This window comes from Lytechinus pictus, chromosome 3 (genome assembly GCF_037042905.1).
Source record: "Lytechinus pictus isolate F3 Inbred chromosome 3, Lp3.0, whole genome shotgun sequence".
NCBI classification, from domain to species: Eukaryota; Metazoa; Echinodermata; class Echinoidea; order Temnopleuroida; family Toxopneustidae; genus Lytechinus; species Lytechinus pictus.
Genome location: NC_087247.1, coordinates 47,715,317 through 47,740,068, shown reverse-complemented (window position 1 = coordinate 47,740,068; position 24,752 = coordinate 47,715,317). Strand labels below are relative to the sequence as shown.

Here is a 24,752-nt window from a genome sequence, read left to right as displayed (position 1 = left end):
CTATTGAATTCATATTTTAGTTTAATCTAAAGAAAAAAAGAAGGCTTCCAAAATATAAAGTGTCCGGACACCCGACCCCCCCTCATTTCTAAAACATTGTATTTATATTCTAAATATATTTAGAAACACGAAATATCATTATGATTTTTGTTAGATTATGGGATTTTTTGTTTGTTTTAAGATTGTACTTTTTTTTTCTTTCTTTCTTTCATATCATTTTTTCTTCATCATTCTATCCTTCCTCTTTGCCCCTTTTTTTATTCCATCTATCTTTATTCCCTATCTTTCTTTCCTGATCTTCTCTCTCTGTTCATTTTTCTTTCTTTCCTTCTTTGTCTTACTCTCCTTCCTTTTTTAAGTTTCCTCTTTTCCCTTCATTTTTTCTTTCCTTAAACTTTTCTTTGCTTCCTTCTCCCTTTTCTTTTCGTTCTTTCTCTCCTTCCATTATTTTCTCTATATTTATTCTCTCCTCTATTTTTTCCTCCCTCTCTTTCATCCTTTCTTTTATTCTTTATTTCATTTTTTCCTTCTACTTTGTGTCCTTTTTTCTTTCTTTCCCTCCCTCCCTTCCTGTTTTTCTTCTTTCTTTATAATTTCTTTCTTTCAAAGAATGAAGGAAACATTTTTCTTTTATTCGTTCTTTCTTTCCTCCTTTTTTCTTGCTTCTTTTTTTCTTTTCTCTCCCTTATGTTTTATTTCACACATCTTCCCTTCCTTCTTTTCTTTTTCTTTCCTTCGTAATTCATTACAAAGAATGACGGAAACGTTTCTTTTATTTTATTCTATCTTTCATCATTTTATTCTAACATTCCTTTTTTTTTTCTTCCTTCATTTTCCCCTTCATTTTGTATTTCTTTCCGTTCTCAATTCAACTCTTTTCTTTCGCCTTTTCCGTCCTTCATTCTTTCGTTCACCCCCCCTTTCAATTCTGTACATTTTTTCCCAAGTCGAACACCGTGTAGCCTCCTTTGTTGATCTTTTTTTTAAAGACCTGGCTCGGTCGATCCGCTCATGCAGCGTACTTTGTCGATTGTCCCGTATTTCTTTTTGTGAAATCTGGTCACCATGCATTCAGCTGGTTCCAAAACCAGATTTTCGTCTTCGAAATCGTGAGCCGCCATGTTTGCATAAAATTCGTGAAGCCAATGTGAAATGCATTATGGGTGAAAACGCTACTGCGCAAGCGCAAACCCGAGCTGTCGACCGAGTCAATCAACTTTCCTTATCTGATTTACGGGCGGCCTGTGTAATGCGCCGTGAGGGACCCTGCTGAGAGGGGATTAGCGGTGCCGCGCATGGGGCAAAGCATTTGAGAGAGTCAGATCTCCTTCTGTTAATAGCTCTATGCTTTTACCAAAGTGTTAAAGAATCCCTCAGGAGTCTGAACAGGAAAGGATAGGAAATACAATAATAATGATATACATGTATACAGTGCATATACAGTGCATGTAGGCCTATTGTTCAACTTACTTGGGTACTCTAATACATGCAGCATATATAGCTATGGATTCCTATTTGCACTTTTACATTTTTACATAAATATTAGAGCATAGTAAGAAGTATTGATTGAATTCCAAAGAGTACATTGCAGCTTTGATGCAAAGTGTTCTTAAAATGAAATAGTTATAGAAATAATCAATTCCCTGGTTAAATAGGGAAAATAACTATATGGTGTATACTGAAAAACTTAAAAAGCCCAAAATGTTTGTGTTATGAACCAGAGCAAGTTGTTCTGACATTGCCCTTCTGATAAGACTGGAAGCTTTCAAGTTGCATGCAGATTTGTAGAGTGAAGTTATACATCAATTAACCCATTTCATCAGTTTGGTAGCAACGTTAGGTGAAATAAGATAATGCTGTGTGTAATTTATACAATTCATTTAGTTTTAATAATCATTGGAGTTGTGAAATATTTTTCATGAAAAAACATGAATTATCACAAGAAAGTATACATTCAAGTGAGCTATGAATATAGGTCTCAATTTTAAGAGATTTTAATTTAAAGAAAGGTATTTACATGTATACAATGCTGGATTTTCAAACATACAATTTTGAGCAGCAGGGCTTGAAGCTCTTTCTGATCTACATTCTATTTTCTTTTTAACTCTGCTCGCTACTTTATCTATGTTTGCCTCAAGTTCTTATTGAATTTCCAGCCTTATTATTATTTTTTTTTACAGATGAATGGCTTTTGATATTCTGTAATCTATTCACAAAAGCATGGTCAAATAATTGATCAGTGTACATGTGTCTGCATGTAGTTATGAAAATCCCATATACTCTACAAGAAAAAATGAAAAATCCTGGAAATATGAGAGTGGGGCTTCATATTGTGAGTTAGTCATGACTTTACGACATACCAATGGCGACTCTCTTTGTTCTTTATCTTTAATCCAGATTTTCAGTAATTCTGGTTGTTGGCTTAGCATTTGAATGCAAAGCTTGTTCAATTTGATCAGGAAAAATACATGTACATGGTGTTCTCAGATTGGATATTCTACCCTGATCTTTTGCTGTTGTGAAAACAAAATAATTGCCCTGAAAGAATACCAAAGTCCTTGTTTTAAAATTTGAGAGCTCTAAAAGAGATTCTGTAAGGATTGCTTGGATATTTACAGTTTAAATCTTAACTACTTGATTTTAAACCCATCAGGAAGATGATGCAACTAGGAAAATGTGTAATTTTCTTTCTACAAATTGAAATTATAAGAACTTTACCTGGTTTGGGAAGGTGTGAATGCATAATATAATTCCAGGGTATTTTGAAGCCCCAAGAAGTTTAGTTTCATAAAATATACAGAGAAGTCTATGGCCCTGTTTGTAAGTATAGGGGAGACATCAGGACAGCACTCCAGGGAAGGGGGTAGTGGAAAACTGCCCCTTTTACAAGTGATGAAAAATTTAAATAAAGAAAATGAGGATTATGGATCCCCCCCCCTCAGAGGGGGTATAGAAGATCAGATAAGTAGTAGCTCTATGTTAAATTGAATACTACACCAAGTACATGTATTATTTTTTTATCAGTTCTACACTATCTTATGTTCATTTTGATGCTTAGTCATATTTATGCACAAACATACTAATTAATCAGTTTGATTTCTGTCTTGATGGATACTTCATTCAATTATTTGATTTTTTTGTTTACTAATTTCATCTACCTTGAAGTAAATAAAGAAACTTATTTCTGATTTTCTTTTCCTCATCTTCAAAACAGCACTAATGATTCCCTAATGTGTAATACAGATCACCTTGTCATTTTCCCCCTTAATGCTGTTTAATACAAACCATTTTGTTGATATTTTTTTTTTATAACTTTTTAAACCACTCCTTTTGATTTTCATCTTATTTGCCCTCATCTTATTCATTTTCATGCTGTCATTTTGATCATCTTCGTAACACCATCATTATCATTATCATCATCAGCAACCCAACCAGGCGGTCCCCAGTCAAGCGCAAACTCAAAACGCAGAGGTAAAATCTAGCTGTTGTGTTTTTTATTTCTTCTCTTTTAGAGAGAACTGCTTGTTTTTCATTTGGTGTGGTATTGTGGTGGCTTGGTTCTAGTTTCTTTAGTTCCACTATTTAGATCAATTTCTACCTTGCTAAAAGAAGGTGTTCATATTCATATATTTCCATGTAGATGTTGAACAATCATGGGATCGTATTCTGAAAATGATTTTTTAAAGCTATTATTGTTTTGCATTGAAGAAGTAAAGATATTTTATTACCTATAACATAAATAGTTGCAGGCAGGTATTTTCTGCAAAATGTTAATTTTCTTAATTTAATCATAGGAAACAATATTTTCTTAAAAAGTAATCGTGCTTTCTCCATATACAAAAAGAAAGATGCAAAAAGGTTTCTTAGTTTATTTGACTGTTAAAATGTCATAGTGTATTACTGAACATGCCTTTTCTGTTAGAAAAATCAGAGAATTTACCAAATCAACAAAGAGCTATTTTGAAAATAATTTGAGAAAGAGATACATTTAAACAAATGTGATTCCTTTTTCATTTTTTTAATTAATTCCTTATGTGGGGATGTTGCACAGTTCTAAGGACATGAAATTATTTTCTGATGCACAAACCCGCGTGTTTGGTAATACAATGCTTGTCAATTAACAAAAAATTAATTCATTGACATAGTGGCTTTCTATAAATTTCAAATTGTGATCTACATAATGAAGCTATGTGAGGCTATCCTGCAGCAAATAATGAGTTAACCTAATTAATGTATCCAAAGTGGCTTGAAGTACTAGACTTTTCATTAAACATGTTAATGTTATTCAGATGCCAAATAAAGGTATTATGGAATTCTCAAGTTGAAGCTATTCGTATAGATCAATTTAGATATTAAGGTGTTGATCCTATTAAAATTTCAATTAGGACCCAGCTGTTATTTTCCCCCTTTTTTGTATATTTGTGAATTGTTTGCCAGTATGAAATGCCAGATAGACAATGAATTGGCCATAGCCAAAAATGTGATGAGTCATATTTGCATGTAATTTTATTTATTATCAGACAAACTTCTTAGAGCTCTATGCAGTAAAGTCTTAACAAAATTGGCACTGGTGAACAATTCACATTTCCTTTATATGAGATGGCTATTGTGCAGATAATGATTGTCTATGTGATTCTTATAACATTCAGGGGAAGGATGACATGTAGGAAGTGGATAGTATGAAAAAGTATTTTGATAAGATTGTTGACAGTAAAAATGATTGAAAAGTTACAGACCTTCCTGGGGAGAAATATGCTTTCTTATAGGGGAAAAATCATGCTTATGATTATCAAACAAACTCTGCTTCTGATTATAATTACCTATAATATAAAAAAAAAATCTGCATTAATATACTCATTAAATCACAGTATCATTTGCACTGCTATAATTAAAGTCTTTAAAATGTTCACCCCCTGTTTCCCCTTATGCAAAAACATCAGCACCCCTTTACCTTACCCATTGCATGCTTCATAATAACATGAAAATAATAATTTCATTTGAATATTCTGCATTTCACAATATTATTTGCAACCCTAATTGAATGTGCAGTAGAACAGGTTTTTTTTCTATAAAAAATGGATTAAAGAAGTCGGCATTTTCTCTGTCTCTCTCATTCAAGATAATGGGTCAGATGCATAAAAAGTAGCAATTGCTTTTGCTAGGCTTATGATTCTTGGCTTTTGCTTGATTCCGTATGCATAAAAATGAGCGAGCGAAAGCTTTTGCTAGTAAGCTCAAGCCATTTCTAATGCCTACTAGCGTTTGCTACACGATTAAGCTATTGCTAAAAAGCGTATGCATAAAACGAACATTTTGCTTGTGCGTTTAAGCATTTGCTTGGGTTTTCTCAAGCTCCTTCAGAGCAGCTTGAGCGTTTGCTTGATCAACCTGTTCGCATCGTATAATCATGTTTATGTAACTGAGAGAGAACCCAGAGGTGTACAGTAGCCTACATGTACATGTTTTCTTCCTGGAGTGTAAGGGCAAACTGAATGCCAACTATTTCAATTTATTAATTAGAAACAAGAAAAGTTTGACACCCCGTCTGAGGAAAGATATTACAGGCAGACAGGAGAGAAATGGTATTTTGCACACCACACTTTTGCGTTCGAGTCCCGCTTTTGTTCTGTGAGTCGTGTTCGCACCAGCGTGACATCGCTATTGTTCAAACGACTAGCAATTGCTTTCTGAAGGCAAGAAAAGGGTTTGAGCACAAGCAAAGGGTTATGCATACGAAGTAAAGCAATTGCTAAGGTATGATCTTTTGCTTGGTGAGCAATTGTTTGTGCTTGAAGCAATTGCTACTTTTTATGCATCTGACCCATTGTATAATCTTGTTCCTCCCCGTGACTTCTCAGTTGCTGGGCCATTTAACATGGTCTAATGGTTAGTGCTCAAAAGGCATTTCACTCAGATTTATTTACCAAGGTCAGATGTTGGTCATATGTAAAAATGGGACAAGTATGATTATTATTCATAGAGTGTTTTAGCGATGCATCAAAAATGCATATCTTGATCTGTATCAGTTGCCTCTTCAATACGAGAACAGATTGAACAAAGTACAAACTCCTTCGAAAATATCCCTTAGGATACTGTACAAAACTTGCTGTTCAGTATGGTACCGTATTGATCATTCTAATGTGCATGCAAGCGCGAATGCACAGGGTAGATTGCAGTGATACTAAGTGATGTCATAATGAGCTATTTAAGTCACATTTATTTATTGATTGATCTTATGATGTGAGGCCATAACTGATAGTGGTATGTGCCATGACTTATTCTATCTAAAATTTCTCTTTTTTCAGGGGGGGGGGGTAGATAATGATAATCATATTGGATGGCTTTATTATATAGAATACCAAAAATATTCCACTCATAAAGTTCAATATTGAACTTTGGGAATATCTCTGGTATTCCAGTCTGAGTTATCCAATATGATATAAATATTTACCTGCAAGTTTCTAGGAGGGTGGTAATTCAGCTACCACTTGCATGTTTGTGAGCAAATAAATTTATTACTTCAAAAATGCTAATTTGTCTAGTAGATGTCCATTAGATATCTCAGTTTTGTTAGATATTTTTTGGTGTATGTGTGTGTGTGTGGTTTTTTTTTTTTTTGCAGGGGATCAGATAAGTCAAATGTCATATTAGGTCAAATATTGAAATGTTGCCTTTGTGAGTGAAATGATTTTAAATTGACTTTTTTGTTCGCTTCTGAATAATAAGAGTTCTTATAAGCAAGTCTTAACAAATATTTTCAATATTTTGCTTTCGTGTGTGAATTAGTAATTCCGTAGATGGTCTTTATTAAATGTGTTGCTGTTACAAAATCAAATATGCATTATTCTTTTGTTGTGATTTGGTCAACATTTAAAAAAAGATAACATTATAATCTTGTGTTCTTACTCAGTAGCAAATAAAAATAGTACTGTAAGCATTTGTTGATTTTGGTCATGTTTTTTGCAGTTTTTTCCCCAGTAAACTGTCCAGTATTACTTTTCTGCATGTTGTATTCATATTAAATAGACTTTATGTTAAAAACTCATACACTGTTTTGTATTTTTGTTTGGGACAATTTCTTTAACCCTAAAAGAGTGGTATACTTTAATGAACACAATTCACAAATAGTTCTTTGACCTGATGAGAAACATGTCTTCCTTAGAAACCACATGATGCACACACTAACAAGAGGAAAACATGCATCATGAAAATGTTTTATTGGTCTTTACTTACACCAGATTTTTATTTTTTTTTAAATCTCAATATGTGAAAGGAAAAGGTCATATGTGTAGCTGGAAAAATTAATTACATTGTGAAATTTAAAAAAATGTTGAGGGGTGGCTGGACAATGGCAAGTATGTCTTCCATATATCCTTCAACAGTGGCAATCAATTTAAATCTTTGCCTTTGGACATATTTTACTAAAATCTTTTGTCACCTCACTGGGATAATAAATTATGGTTTGGCTTTTTACTACTAAATATAAATTCTGATCTAATAATAGAGAAAATATGAAAAAGCCATCTTCAGATATAAATATTTCATTAAATAGTCCTCATGTACATGTCCTTTCTAGCTTTTGCTTGTCATTGTAGAAACAGTTATGATGTATATTTCTTTTTTTTTTCATGTCAATGTTTCACAAAATAGTACATGTATAAAATTCAGAATGTAATGTAATATGGAATTCCACATATTATACAACCATTTATCATTTTATCTATATATCGGAACCAAGTCAACGAACATTACTTATCCCACTATCTATTTATAATGGTGAAATAGATAGGATCTTGGTTTTATTTGTGCTTTGGTACACATTATTTGGTAAATAGTATCTATATATTGTACAAATTCATTTTGTATTATGTATATTTCATTTACAGCAGCTAGTGTTTCATTTCAAATTGTGTCTGTGAATGCACCATAAAAACCAATGAAGTTTTAGGAAATAAATGTTTCATTTCCTGTCACAATATATATATTTGATAGCATTTCTAGAAGGAACTTTCTTTTCTGGTTGAGAACATTCTTATGAATTAAATAAACTTTTTTTTATCCATGTTATTATACAAAGTTCAAAATTAAAAACTGACACCAGCTTAAATTGTCTGAAGTAAATATTTTGTAAATAATCACACTTTGTAGTGACCCATTACCAAATTCTGAATAATACCATTGTTTAATAATGAATGGACAACTTGTGATGAAAATGACATTCAGATAGAATATTTTTATCTAGGATTTTTTCTCTTCTCTTTTACTGCATTTATTTTCCCATATTGATTTTAACTTTTCATACATTATATTATATTACATAGCCTCTAGCTCAAGCAAAGATGACAAGAAAAAAGACAAGTCTGGAGGAAGAAAGAAACTCACAAAAGCTGATATAGGTCTGCCTTCTGGTTTCAAGTAAGTGAATATTCAGTTCAAAGAACAAAACAAAACAGTTTAATAGTTGAAAATAGAAGAACTAGAATACATGTATCATGCAGTGAACCTGATTTTTACTTTGGAAATGGGTCTATTAAGAGAATGAGAACTCGGCATGAAGAGATTCAAGGGATATTTTATATAAAGATAGTTTGTAAGTTTATGCTTGAATTTAAGCAATGGACAGCAATACAAAATGACAAGATGTTGGTCTATTTTTTTTTTCAATCTCATTTATTATATATTGTGGGAAGATAATTTGCACTGACTTATGTTTGGTATTAGTATGAATATAGCCATGAATGATAAAAGAGATATTTAATACAAATTAATATAAAAAATTCAATCTTGATGCTATTCATAATGAAAGTGTCTTAATTTTTTGGGGGAAGATTTTTGCTTTAATTTCATATTTTTCTTTTGATCTCTTCTTACAGACATGTCAGCCATGTGGGATGGGATCCTGAAAAGGGTTTCAATGTAAGTGATTTTTATTCAAAATAATTTAAAGTACAGAGGTAAAGTTGGTTGATCAAGGGGAAAAATATGTGCATATAATGTGCTTTTCAAGGGGTTTTTATAGGAAAACTGCCAAGTCTTTAAGGAGAATAATACGTCCTCAAAACATACTCTACTTGTTTTGTCTACATGTATGTTTTAACCAAATCATACTGAGTAAAATAATGAATGCATGAGATGCACTGATTCTTCAGAGAATGATCCATTTATAGGAATGATTTTCATGATCCCAAAAGATGAGTAAAAATATGAAGACATAGCTTTATCTAATTATTTTGTTTGTTTTTTGGGCTAAGATTCTCAGATGGACATATATATATACATATATACAGTGCGTCCCAACAAAAACCGAGATTTATCGATGATTACTAATCACAAACACAATAGACAAATGACCTACCATTGTGAAGCTTAGAATCTCCTCTTTCATCTGATATTACTTAGTGTATCTCATTCATGCATGAGTGAGCAAAAACAATTAAAAGAGGGGATACCACAAAGTCACTTGGCATGGCAGGCTGTATCTGGGTTTAAAAAAAAACACATTTTTTAAAAGGTCAATATCTGCTCTTTAATTTGATATCTCCTTTACAGAAAATGGTAGAAAAATAACAAAGTTCTGGTTATTTGAATTTCAATAATTTTATAAAATCACGAGGTTTTACAGGCTAGCGTTCAGACTAACTCGACACTCCGTTTTGTTGACGACCAGCCGTACATTAAGTCTTTTGTTAACCATGCGATAGCTTCTGTTGGAAACCGGTGACAACACGTTTATTTAATGAAATTATGGAAATGCAAGCATTGTTCGAGGGAACAGAACTTTTTTACTTCTTGACCATTTTCTGTGATTAAGATATCAAATAAAAGAGCAGATATTGAGCTTTTTAGGCATGTGATTTTCTTTTTGAAATTCAGATACCCCCGCCAAATGAGTTTTTTATATCCTTTCTTCAAATTGTTTTTACTCACTCATGCGTGAATGAGGAATAATCTAAGTAATTTCAGATGAAAGAGGAGATTCTAAGCTTTACTTGGTAGGTCATTTGTCTATTGTATGATTAATTTATGATAAATAATCGCTAAATTTAGGTTTCGTTTTTTGTGGGACGCACTGTATAGTGCAAACATGGCATATGTCATTTGCATTTGCTGTAGTTCAACATTTGATTTTATATTTTTATTACTGTATATTTAAAATATATGTGCTACCCGATATATACACAACAAAAGCCCTGTAGCCATGAGATTTGTTTCAATCAGTATTAACATACACATTTTGACTGACTACTAAGTGAAAGTCTAAGTTATTTTCTCCCCTTCCTTCTTGAGTGTGATGGCCAAAGAAGATTTTTTTTTTTAAGTGTAGGAGGAGAAGAGTTGGATGGTTGATTTTAGGATGGAAGATACAATAAATTGTGGAAAGTTGAGTAAGGATGATTGCAGTTAGTACTGGGTGAATCTGCCCACCCTTTCAAACAGGACAAAATTGGATTTCAAACTTTGTCCTCACACTAACTTCTTGTTGCTTCTATTAAGTTCTTTTTGGGATAATTTTCACTGTTTGACATAGTCTTTCTGATAAGACACTCTCATTGTATAATCAAGTCAAAACCATCCTCAAAACTTATCTCACTATAAAGCCCATGCTATTTTGGATAAAGTTATCCTATAAAGCTGAGCTCAGAAAACTAATCACATTAACATATGACTCTTTCTGAAATTCTTAACAGGTTGATGAGATGGACCCCCAAGTCAAGGGTTGGTTTAACACCATTGGTGTGTCTGATGATCAGCTCAAGGATCAGAACACTGCCAAATTTATCAGGAATTTCATTGATCAACATGGAGGTCTCGATGCTCTCAAGGAAGATGCTGAGAGATTAGGAGGTAAGAAGCTCTCTTTACTACTTCCGTAATTCCCAAGGGATTTGCAACCCCTCTATATTTTGAGAATCATTCATTGCATGCAATATTTGCATGTTTTCCATATCATTGCCTCAAATTCCAATGGCAGTAGTACAGGAATGAGAGTGACTTGACTCTATTCAAATCCCAAAAGACTCAACTACAACCAAAATCTAGTGTCTTATTTCAATCTGTTGCTCCTATATTACTCTCTCGCAATGGGTTTTTTTTCTCAGAAATAATCATAGTGGGGTTACTATAATGCACAGTACACAAAAGACATCTTATTCATATTAATGATGTTGGGTATACATAGATGTTGCACTCTATCATTAGAGTTCCCGTTTTTATTCTGAGGGATTTTATAGGGTTAGCAGTTAAGAAAAAGTGCTGCTACCATTGGTAGTCATAGTGGCTTTCACTGCTGGAAGTGACTTCAGTTTTGATTGCAATCAATACTAAAATGAATGCAGATAAAGCAGAAGTTGTGAAAATTGATTAGAAGTGAGAAATATATGAACTTTTGAAAGTAGTAACTTCAAGTCATTTTTCTTAGAAGCCCATGATGGTCATTATTTGAATACATCAGAAGCCTGATTTCCCTAGATCCATGTTACAGGATCATCTCAATTTATTAATCCTTTATCATTCTTTTACGTTTGTACTTCGTAGAGGGGGTTAAGCATTGCATATCTGTGAATTTTTTTCTTATTGCTCTATTTAGAATTAGTTTGTGATTACTAATATTTATAGCTTTTGCCTTGCTATGAATTAATCTTTTTTATATATATTCAAGTTTTCATTTTAAAGAGAGTATTGATTTATCCTAGGATTTGTTTGTGATCCTTCCAATATTCCCAGTGACCCGTATTCACATAGGTGGTTTTGAATCGGTGGTCCGAAACCATGGTTTTTCCAAGTTTATACTTCGATAATTCAGAGCTTACAAGCCCAGTAATGTATACATACATATTCTCCAGACAATAAATTTCTGTGATTACTTCGGTTTCGGCAGTAATAAGCTATTTCTTTTTAACTGTGGATTCAAGCATTGGGCTCATTTATGCTGAAACCATAGTGACAAAGCACAATTGATGGAGAAATAGGCATATATGTTTCAAACAATTTGACTCATGACCATTGATTCAATACCTCCTTTGTGAATTAGGACCAGTGTGATGATAAATCCATGCATTTTTTGTTTCTTGCCTGATATCTTAATGTTTCCCTACCTCCTCCTCCTCCTCCTCAATTTTGCCTTAATATGCAGAAGAAGACTTTATACAAAGCTTGGGTGGTAAGGTGGCCTATTATTCTTTCTTTACAAGTTTCATCCCACCATCTCTCACTTATTATATCGATAAACTTTGACATTCCAAAATCATACATTATCTGTTTCTTCTTTAGCTCATGATGATGTAATTTTGTAACTTATGTTCTTTTGTTTGTAATGTGTGTCTAATGGACTTTTTATGTTATCAACCAGAATGTGACAAGAAAACGTTTCCCTCTTCAATAGATACATGTATAAATTTTCCAATTTTAGATGTAGCAAAAATTATTACATACCATTACAAAATGGTAATTCTAAAAGTTTACTATGAATATTTTTTTTTATAAAGATCCAATTAGATGAAAAAATTAACTGCTATGAAAAACCTATATGGAATGCAAATTTTTTTGGGAAACCCCTACTTATGTATATTTTATTATTATTTTGAGGGGTCTCTTAAATTTGCAATATGAAAAGATTTATTTTAATTATTATTTCCATATCCTCCATATGAAGGGTCAATGTGTGTCAATTTGCTGTGGTGATGGTTTGGTCTGGTTTGGTTTTATTTTTCATTTTAAGATCAAAATACATTTGCAAAATGTGAATGTAATTGTTAACATATTTATACTTTAAAATATATGGATGGATCACTCTTTTCAGAGCCATTAATAAAATGATTGTGTTCTTCCAAAATGTTCAATAATAGTGACAGCATACAGTACATGAAGCATGTGAATCAGATTGACTTCTTTTTAATTGTATCTAATGAGTCATTCTGAGATAATGTCAAGTTGTTGTTAATTATACTTACTTCACATAACAACATCATCATGTTATCTGGACCCATTGCATAAAAGTTATTGTTATAGTAACTTTGCCATCCAATGGTAATTACTATGGTAATGCTGATGAACAGCCAATCAAAAGAAAGGATTCCATGTAAGTTATCATTGCATGGCAAAATTACCATAATGGTGACTTTCATGAAAGAGGCCCCAGATCTGTTGCAAGTTGTAAGGTCCACACCTGGAAAATTCCATTAAGTATGTGTATCCCACTTCAAGGACCTTCTTGATATAATTTGTCAGAGCTGCTTTATGCATCATATAAAAATGTGTAGTACTCTCAAAGTTATCATGGCTTGATATGTAGTTCATAAAGTAAAAATGAAAAAACACAGGGAGGAGTCAGATTGAGGGTTGACTATCTCATGGAATTGCCCAATTTTTCATCTGACTGCTTTTGAGTTGACAGTTAAAGCCGTTACTCTCCAACAAGCATTATACGTTTGATATTTTTACTACATTCATTTCATTTCGTGTGAGTGTTTCATTGATTATATTTAATCTATCATTGAAGTTCAAACACGGACTCCTTTTGATACATGTATGGATTTTGACATTTTAAGTGCCTGCTTCAAGAAATACAAAAGAAATTGAGATAAACTACTGTCTTATTGTTACAAAAACTAATTAACTTACATTATGCAAAATGTATTTTACATATGAAGGTTGGCACTTTTTTGTAGAATAAAAAAAAAAGTTTTAATCATAATTTTCTTCAAGGGAAAAATGCTAAGGAGATGGTTTTGTAATGTTTTCACAGGTGCATGTAATATCACAATGAGACAAAAAATAAAGTGGCAAGAACACTGAATTGGCAAAATTCTCTGGTTTGAAAAGATAAACAAAAAGTTCCTACCAGGATGATTATTTCCACAAAAATAATTCTGATTTCAAATTGATTAATTCTACAGTTTTTCACAATTAACTAGTTGAAATGATATGTAATTGTAGTTTTATTAATTCACTTTCTTCAGAGTTTCTGTATGCAAATTCATAGCAGCATATTCCGTCAGCTTGAATTCAGTGTATTTTTATTAATTGTGGTGTGTATAAATGAAAATTAATCATTTGTCCAATGTGTATCATTATCATATCATCAAGCACATCTTCAATCATAATTTATCAATGAGATATTCACTGTGGGAGTAAATTATAGAAAGACAGGGGGAGAGAAAAAGAACTTCTCTTTTATCCTTAATTGTTGCTGTCTCATTCATTCATAGATTAGTGCATCAACTGTATTGAACGCAGCTCACAAACAGAAAAACTTTGACTTGGTAATATTGGAAAAGATGAATTGCTATTTTTAAATCATATTTTGTTCTCTTCTTTAATCTTAGGTAATCCTATGGCAGCATTAGGAGGTGGGAGAGCCAGCAGCGCACCACCTCCTCCTCCACCATCACGAGGAAGCCATATACCCCCTCCACCACCCCCATCGAGAACCCCTGGTCCACCTCTTCCAAACCGGCCTCCTGCACCACCCCCTCCAGGGAACACAAGAGGTCCACCACCTCCTGCCCCACCCCCATCTAGAGGTTATCCATCTGCCCCACCCACATCCCGTGGTCTTCCCCCTCCCCCTCCTCCACAGTCGCAATACAATGCTCCTCCTGCTCCACCCCCAACAAGACCCATGACTTCTGCTCCCCCTCCCCCACCACCTCCCCCATCGGCACCAATGCCACCTCCAATGAATGGATCAGCACCCCCTCCTCCACCCCCTCCCCCAAGTGCTCCCATGGGTGGTAGTGGTGGTGGTAGTGCAGGGCGTGGTGGACTCCTCGATCAGATACAACAGGGTACGACTCTAAAGAAAGTTGATCCATCAGAGAACCCTAAACCGGCACCAACTGGACGTGGTGCACTATTAGATCAAATCAGAGGTGGTTACAACCTCAAGAAGGTAATTTTCATTCTCACAAATTTCACAATATTTTACATTTTAGGACTATGTATCCCTTTATTTCATGTTATGATTGTAGATTTTATCTTCAATAGTGGTATGATTGGACAAAAGTACAAAGGATTTAGATGTTTCCTTGAGTTAAAAGACTTTGAAATTTTATAGCCTTCGAATGCAAGTGCTATTTAATTAAACCAGACACAGTCTAATTCAATCATAACTTGGTAGAAAGAAATCAGCAAGAATGCCTCATTTGAATTTGCTGGAATCATTATGCAACAGGTGCTTAGCCAGGGGGGAGGCAGTCGCCCCCCAAAAAAAAAACAGCCCCAAAAAGAAAAAAAGAGAGGAGAAAAGGAAAAGCGAAGGGAGGAAAGGGAAGAAAGGTAGCTTTGTGGGTTTTTCTTTTTATTCTTTTTTTTTTTCAAAAGAGAAACTCCTTCACTCTTACTCTAAATTTATATATGAATTTTGCTTCTGCGCTGCACGCGGTTAAATGACAACATAGCAGTTCTCCTTTGTTTCCCTTACCCTTTCTCTAACCCTGTTTTTCCACCTTAGCTATATGTGTTTCTTGCCAGTTAAAGTTCATGGAATTAGAGTAAAGTTATCCTTTTTTTTTTATTGATCGCGCAACTTCTGGTCGGCTCGGCTCCGGGCGGGTAAAATCTTTATATCAATTTCTGCCGTCACCTCCATATAGGCAACTTCTCCCGCTTTTCAGCTCATTACTAAACAACCATAATTTGGGGGCAAACAGGTTCCTAATTTAAAAAGAGGAAGGTATAAAATTCATGCCATATTAGATTTTAAAAAAAGTACAATATTTTTTATCAAATTCTATTTAACTTCGTGTTATTTCCCTGCACATTTATTTCCTGTCCTGTTTTGCGCCCTCAGTTTGAAATTTTGAATGACACTTATATTTCTTTATCATTCAAAATGAAGCGCTTCAGGATAAGTCAAAGAAATTATACATCACCCTTTTTTAAATCACAGAAATTTAAACTTTTTTGCGCACTATTTTCCTTGTAATGAAGTTCAATAATCTTAGAAAATCAATTGAATTAGAGCCGATGGGGTATTAGAGATATATGCATTTGATGAAACGTCTGCCCTTTGAAATTTCAGAGTTTCATTGCTCTAAGCGGGGAGGAATATCTTCCTCCCGGCATATACCCTTCTTCTCCTCTGTTTTGCGAGTAAAGGCCACCGCACACCTTACGACCCGACTGATCGGCGACTGGCTTGCGACTGAGTGAGGGGAGATGTGACGTCACGGCTCTTGTCAGCTTGCGCGTCGCAGACCGGTCAGAGACAAGTCGCAAGGAAAATCGGAAGGATTTGACATGTCAAATCCTTATGACTGGATCGCAAGCTCAATCCAACTTCCAGCCAATCAGACAGTAGAGTTGCACGACGCGTATATGATAGACAACGCGCATACGCAATAGTAAGCGCACTTTCTCAGTTGCTATGCCAAAAAGCAAAAAGCGCATGCGTGAGTCGCAGATCGGATCGCAAGGTGTGCGGTGTTGAGGCTTATGACTGCCTTGTGATTCATGTGCCCTCTCTCAGTCGCAAGCCAGTCGCCGACCAGTCGGGTCGTAAGGTGTGCGGTGGCCTTTACAGATATGCGCTGGTGCTAAATTGTTTGTAATCAAATCTGATCTTTCCAAGGGCAGCATTCAATATAACTTAGAGAATACCCTTTTTTCGGGACCCTTTTCTTTGCCAAAAAATGATAAAACGCTTTAGCTTCCGCACTTCGCCCAGGGTTATTATTATTTTAATTTCCTCCATTTTATCCCTGTTTTGTGCGTTCACGATCACTTTGGAAAACAAGAATCAAAATCACAATATAGTCAACTGAATTGGAGCTGAATTAGGTACTACAGACACAAGAGACGGCTCCTTTTTATTTTAATTTATGAAACACCGAAAGCTTCGCGCGGGAGCGGGAAACTCCCCCTCCCTGCACCCACCCCCTAGGGAGCGCGCTTCGCGCGCTCTGTAAGTGTTGGCACGCTTTGCGTGCATTTACCGCCCCCTCCAAAATGAAATCCTGGTTACGCGTTTGTTATGCAATGGATTAGTCTACAATTTATGGCATCGTAGGTGGTACGGGATATGATTTTGGTTTTTACATTATTGACAGTTATCATAATATTTCTAGTGTTGGGCATCTTGGAGGGCCAAAGGCAAAGCCATACAAAGGCCCTATGAAGATGGTACAGTGTTGATGTTTTAACCATACAAAAAGCATGTGCTCGTTGTAAGATGTCTGTACAATATACTCTGCCCTTGGGCAGACTATACAATGAATTTTTTTTATATTGTATGATGACTCAGACTCTGTGCTAATAGTATAAATCCCCATTGTGAATTTAAGGGCTACGATTTTGAAAAGTTTGTATAACTCCATGCTGAACTAGACCATAGACCCTGCAATTATTTTGAATCTTTACAAAAATTGTATGATTGTTGAAGGCCACCCTATCGAGATTGTGTGATTTATACGGGCAGCCTACGATGATAAAAACCAAATGTAAAAGGGGTATTAAATTATGCCAGATATGGGTAATATTCTTGTCCAAGGGGTCCATTTCATAAAAGTTACTATTGTGGTATCTTAACCATCCAATTGTAACTATTTTAACATTGCTCAACGGCAAATCATTATCAGGGATCCAACAAATGTTACTCTATTGGATGGCGAAGATATCATGATATTTACTTTTATACATCAGATTCCACTTTAAGTTTTTTCATATTCATAATAATTATGGTGTCACACACTTCAGTATCTACTTTGATTAGAGAAGGTAGATGTCTCGGGATAAGTGCTACTTTGAAATTCTTGCATTAGGAATTGCAGTGGGAAGCAAACTTTGGTGTTCCTAGTCTCCTGGAGTTTGAAGACATCTCCCTCACGGCAGGTTTCATCAAGATACATTTTTTCTCTAAAATTCTATACTCCTATTTGTTGCTGGAAAGGTAAAAAAAAAATGTTCCTTAAGAAAAGCTGTTTACAAAGTCCACATATTAATATTCTGATTCTGCACTGTGTTCTACTGCAAGTAGTTTCAGAAGGAAAGAGTTTGTCATTCAACCTTTGTCCATAGTTCCATGTATATATCTCATTTAAGTGGATTTAACAAATGTTTCCAATTCTTCTATTAGGTCACACAAGCAGAGAAAGAGGAATCTCCTGTGTCTACACCAAACACTGGATTAGGAGCTGCTCTCTTTCAAGCACTACAATTTAGGGCTAATGCTATACAAGGTATGTTTTTCATGGCATTTGAAGTGTGCAATGGGTGTTTAATAAAACCATTTGTACAAGACTTCACTTTTTTGTGAAAAATAAGCGAAAGTTTAAATGTCATAACTTACTTATTTTACATCCGATTTTGATGAAATTTTCAGTGTTGTGCTAGTTCGATTTTTCTCTATTTATTCAAATAAAAAAAATTCTGTGGTGGACTTGACCTTTAACTTACATGAATAGTGGATTCAGTAATTCAAAATAGTGGGCCCATAAATGCAGAAATCTTAGCAACAACCACCCAGTTAAGAAGAGTAATTGAAAATAATTGTATATACCTGTATTCTGCTACTTAATAACCCTAGAATCTCATATCACTGATTGATACATGTTCTGAACCATCTTTTGTCTCATCAGAATGAAATAAATAATATACCACCATATTGCAAATCATCTTTCATTTTGTAGATGAACCTGATGGATCTGATAGTGAAGAGTTTGATGAAGATGAATGGGATGAGGATTAGAAACCAACCAACTACTCTAAGGATGATGAGGAGAAGGAGGAGGGTTCAACAATGAGAGAGTGACATTTGTCTCATGAAGAATTGCAATCTGTGTAGTGAGAATTTCACCCTAAATGGAAAACTGTTTTGTAAGAAAAAGGGAAAATCAAGATTGAACAAAGTTAGTTAAAGAATAAAAAGAATGTTAATCTTTACAACTTGTTAAAAGTTGTAATCAATAAAATGTTTCAAATTAGCCACATGGTTATTGTTTCAAATCAGAGTGATGGAGGGTAGGGACAAGTCTTTCATTTACTCCAATATTAAGAATGATATGTTTGCTATGATGATATATAACAATATGCAGTGTATGTTATATTTTGATTTGTGCCCCATGGAAAAATGTGGTTGTGAAAAACAATTAATTCCTGATAATTAAGTACACAAAAAATCACAAATTGATTCCTTCTGTTTTTCAAAATATACCAACAAATTTGCCAATTTTTAAGCTTAACTTTTTTTTCCTTGCCTGATTTCTTTCAACGTTTCTTCATTCTCTTTTTCTAGTTTTCTCTATGTACACAATTTTTTTTTTTTGTAGGTCGGATTCCAATACATAGAGTCTTGTATCTCTGCATCTCGAAACAGTTTTGTAAATTGTTGTGATTAATTCAAATTGATTCCAAATGGTTGACTCAAATTGATTTAAAATCTATATTCTAAGATTGCATGTATTCACAAAATTCTGTCTCTTTCAGTCAGAAATACTATTTAAATGAAGTTCTTAAGGAACCATGTTGAATAGTCAGTGCTTTGTCTTTTTCCTGCAAGGATCACATGAATGACTTTTCATTTCCAATTCTCACATTTCATCATGGACAAAATGATTTGGAATGCAGAAAGACCGGTATAAAAAGATGCATAACACCTTCATTCAGAGCTGCCAAATAGTCCGGATTTTCCGTACTTAGTTCTGAAAAATGAGAAGAATACTGATGGTTTCATGCCAAATATTGATATTTAAAGTTTCCGTCTTATGTGGTGTCCTATGGTATTTCTTTGAAAATACTGATTTCCTCACCAAAATACTGATCTGGGGTTGCATAAAGAAAATTTGTCACATAGTGTTGACAAGGTACCTTAGGTAAATCAATCACACCTGTTTAGATTCTTCACATCAAACCAGTCGTTAGGTATACAGCAATAACATTCATTTATACAAGTTGATTAATCAAATTATCATTACAAATATTTGGTTTAAATTATGTTAATATTCAATGTGCTTGAGATGCTGGCCATTCTTTATCAACTCAATGTGGAGGGGGGTCACAAGATGAAGAGTGTTTCAATTTGAAAAGCAAATCATCAATATGTCTCTTCATCTTTTTTTAATCAAGATATTAGATACCTTTTTTCTTTTCTATGAATCATCTTCCAGTATTTAAAGGCCTTTTTGTATAGATGAATCCTATGTGCCTGTAGTTTTCATGGTTAATTATTTGTATTGTAAATCGAAAATCCAAAGATTAGGCCATAAACTTAGATAAGTTACACTGAATATATGAGCTGTAAGTAGTCATCCTTTTTTTTTTTCATAAAGGTTTTATTGATTTTGACAGATTGTTATTATGCAGGTTGCAATTTGAGAATACCTCCATGGGAATATCAAATCATTCTTTTATCTATTTAGTTTCCAAATGTAAAATTTGTTCAAATAACCATTTCTGGAAATTATGATGCTGTTTATATTTATATTTTGTAAACACACAGTAATATCAATAAGACAAACATTGATATATTCATAATTGAGGTAGGTTGATGCAAGTTACTTCATTCAGTTTTTACATTGTCTTGTCTTAAAACTGGAATGAAAGGAGTATAACACAGATTCTGAGAAAGAATCCTAATGAAACTCAGAATTGCCACAGACTGATATTTATCTGAATTAAAAAAAAAATTATATTGATTTTGCCTATGATATTGCAAGCTTTCAGCCTATTGTAAAGAAATGTTGAATGATTCTTAATACCAAGTACAAAAAGATTTATAATAGATTAGAAATTGACAAAAAAAAACAGATTCTAACCCAATAATTAGATGCGCTCACAAATGTGACCAGTCATGGCTCTGATATAAAGATGGTTTATCAAATAGTAAGGATCCACATCAATTTTTTGATATTTCATAGTCATCATTATAATTACTCTTCCCATTACTGTTTGAAAGGTACCTGGTGGGTGTGAGTTTTATTAATGATTTTTTCGGTGTGTAATATTTGTGTACTGTTCTGCTTTTTCTTTCTCATATTTCATCACAGTTTATCTTAATTTTTATGTGGTAGCTAAAACTATGATATTGTCACTGTTCCAATGAAGGAGTGAGTCTTCATTACCTAGTGTAGAATTTTTCATATCTAAAAAATCCAACAGTATAATGAAAGGTCTTTTTTCTGATATACTTCCTCGATAGTGGAGGTGTTGTATTTCAATAACAATATTTTTGTCTGTCATACAGTATTGATATTTATAGAGTAGAAATTACATTCTGAGAGATGTTTATGAAATGCTATAAATTTATTTTTTTCAACACCTATAAGATTATCAAAAATATATATACATGTCATTTTACACTAGGAGATTTTCTCACACAGTCTTATCACTCAGATGTGCTCAACTTTGTGTATAATTTGTTTTGTTTTATGTTAAATGTTTGTAGTTTACCAGTTGCATAAATCACATTATATTATTCTTATACATATAATGCATCATATTCTAAATTTCATCAGCTTCTTAGCTTCCTCACATTTTAAATGAGATGGATGCATGGTTCATGAACTTGTTACCAGGTCTTTCATATTATGTTTTGTGTTTTAATTTTCCTTGATACATATTTGTTCATCTTTGTCCATTATTCCAGCAGTTTTGATTATAGAAAATACTTTGGAAGGCATTATCAACCATATTATGTAAGGAATAGATAGTATGTGAAGAGAAAAGATGGAAATACATGGTATATAGCTACACCTTAAACCCATGCAAAATATTCATCTCTAGCTTATAGAACAGTTATCATTAATGTATAAATTTAAGTCCCTCACATTTTGTCATAGACTAGAAAAATGGGAAATGTGGGAAAGACACTAGCGCCCTCATAATGGGATCCTACTGAATTATGTGGTATAAACCTATGGTAAGATACCTATTGAGGGAACATATCCTTTGCTTTATCCTATATCCCGTCCTTTAATTGACTGATTTTCTGGCACCTTTGACGTTTTGCATATGTTGTGCATAACTAAACACTTGTCCCCATCAGACCTGCAAAAATTTGTTCTACACATTGTTCCATCACTTATTCTGCACAGCATTGTGCAAACTTGCATTTATAGCAAAATAATAACTTTTCCCTAGTGCAGGATCTAAGAAAATAACTATTAGCATATTGAACCTTATTTATCAGGCTTGCTTGTGACATAGTTGCAGAAAATATGTAAAGAATGATTGTGATAACATTTTCTGTCATTTTGACGGATTGTAATATTTCAAAATATGTGAAGGACAAACATATGTTAACTACTTACTGAACCATTAAAATATTACAGTGTCCAGAGAATTGTAAATGGGTTAAATAATAGAGGATCAATATGATATTAGCCCTTAAAATACACATAAACAGAATTGATATTATCATCCATCACAAATCTCTTAAATTACCCTTATAGTTTTGCACTATTTGCTCACTCATGTATGACTTCGTGGATCAGTTCAATTCTTTATTCTAGAAATGGATTTCAAAAATATATTAAGAAAGAGGAGTTACTTTGTTATGGTCAAAATAAAATATATGCCTTTGATGTATTTGGATATTAGTTTGGGATTTTATTATTAAAGGTCAAGTCCACCCCAGGAAAATGCTGACTTGAATAAATAGAGAAAAATCAAACTAGCATAGTGCTGAAAATTTCATCAAAATCGGTTGTAAAATAAGAAATTTATGACATTTTAAAGATTCCCTTATTTTCACAAAACGCTTTGATACTTGGTATCATATTATTACCCCGGCTGTAGCTAAGCTGCCATATTAATAGGCGCTAAAGCGTTCAAGGAATAAATCCTACCGGGTACCCATTCACCTCACCTGGGTCGAGTGCAGCACAATGTGGATGAATTTCTTGCCGAAGGAAATTACGCCATGGCTGGAATTCAAACCCACGACCCTCTGTTTCAAAGTCGGGAGACTTATGTATCAATGATTGAAAATTTAATTTAGTTTGTATGTTCGAAATATTGCACACAAAGGCTAAAGAAGAGCAAAGAATGACATCCTGTCTATTTCAAGTGTGTTTTAACTTGAACCCAATATTCAAACTCTTTGGTGTAACTATGGATACCAGTAGTCAAGTGTTACACAAACACTGTAATGACACTTGGAGTCCTTAACTCTAAAATGTTCGTATTTATATTTTGTTAAACAGCACAGTCAGTGGAGGAAAAAAATAATGAATGATGAAGTTGATATCCACATTCAGTAATATGAACAATAGGAAATAGAAAACCAAGAATCAGATGGATACCCGCACCCACCCCCCCCCCCCCCCTCCTAGCTTGATTTTGAGCCTGGAAAGGGTAAAAATTTCTTGGGTTATAGGGAAAGATACGTGAAATTTGACATGCTTGATTCTAGATAGACTTGAATTCTTCCTGTCCTTATGGAAATAATATCTTTGGTTTTTTTTTTTTTTTTTTTATCAACCATTCCATAGTCAATCTTGGAAACCTTAATTTTATTTTATGAGCAGTACCCATTGTTATGGAATGTGCAGAACATTGTTTTATTGTTGTATTTAAGTGATAATGTGGGCCATGATTATATCATGTAATTTTCTTGTGAATACATGTATAAAAGAGAAGGTGCCTGCAGGTTGAATACATGTAACAAATTATGTACCAAGAAGTCATAATTCTTTTGAATAATAATTATTGATGAAATTCTATGAAGGCACTTTTATTAGAATGTATGCTGTTGAAACATAAATATTAAATACAAGTTTATTAGAAATTACATATTGTGAAAAGGTGTAGCATTTATGAACTTTTTGTTATCTGTATTGGAAAACAGAGCTATAACAAGATCGACATCAAAGATATACAGGAAGAAACTGCATGTATGTTCAAATCCACCCCAACAAAAAAATTGATTTGAATAAAAAGAGAAAAATCCAACAAGCATAACACTGACAATTTAATCAAAATTGATGTAAAATAAGAAAGTTATGACATTTTGAACTTTTTGCTTAATTTCACAATACAGTTAAATGCACATCCGTGCCGGTGTGCAAATGAGGGGACTGATGATGTCACCCACTCACTATTTCTTTCGCATTTTATTATATGAAATATTCTAATTTTCTACCCGTTGCCATGTGAAAAATAGTTTTATCATCCCTGAACATATGGAATTACCATTTTTATATCATTTTATGGTTCAGTCATGTTGGTCCCTATTGTCAAATCAGTAAAACTTGAAATATTGTATAATTCAAACAATAAAAGAACAAAAAGAAATAGTGAGTGAGGGACATCATTAACTCTCTCATTTGCATGTCACTGAGTTGTGCATAACTTTTGTGTGAAAAATAAGCAAAACTTTAAAACGTTATTATTTTACATCTGATGAAATTTTCAGCATTATGCTTATGTGATTTTTCATTTTTTATGCTTGTTTGATCTCAGGGGGTGCCCCCCCCCCCCGAGATTTGGTGTGCCTCCCCCCCTGAAAAAATGGCAAAGAAAAAAAAGGGAAAGAAAGAAATAAAAAAGAAGGGAAAGTGAAGAGGAAAATAAGAGGGGGAAGACGAAATAATAAAATAATTTGATCTTATGAGGAGAAGACTTGCAAAAAAATTGTTCATGTCACTATACAAAATTATCGCTCGTGCTCGCATTGCCTGCCATGTTCGATGAGATTCATATCTTGCTCAATATCCCAGGACAAAAGAGAGGAGAAAAAAGAAGGGAAAACATACGAGGAGGAAGACGAGTGAATAAAATAAGATGAGGGAAAGACTTGGGGAAATAATAAAAAAATC

General features: G+C 33.6%; 1 protein-coding gene across 1 annotated transcript in view; it reads left to right on the top strand.

Moving 5' to 3' along the window:
- The window catches only part of LOC129255543 (actin nucleation-promoting factor WASL-like), a 43,269-nt gene extending 19,544 nt beyond the window's left edge, over nt 1–23,725 (top strand). Inside the window, exons 6-13 of the mRNA XM_064095996.1 lie at nt 3,424–3,471; nt 8,322–8,415; nt 8,874–8,916; nt 10,689–10,845; nt 12,134–12,160; nt 14,325–14,890; nt 18,074–18,176; nt 18,627–23,725. Of these exons, the coding sequence (XP_063952066.1) occupies nt 3,424–3,471; nt 8,322–8,415; nt 8,874–8,916; nt 10,689–10,845; nt 12,134–12,160; nt 14,325–14,890; nt 18,074–18,176; nt 18,627–18,685 (1,097 nt within the window). The 3' untranslated portion in view covers nt 18,686–23,725. The remainder of the gene's footprint in view (nt 1–3,423; nt 3,472–8,321; nt 8,416–8,873; nt 8,917–10,688; nt 10,846–12,133; nt 12,161–14,324; nt 14,891–18,073; nt 18,177–18,626) is intronic.
- The last annotated feature ends 1,027 nt before the right edge of the window (nt 23,726–24,752 follow it).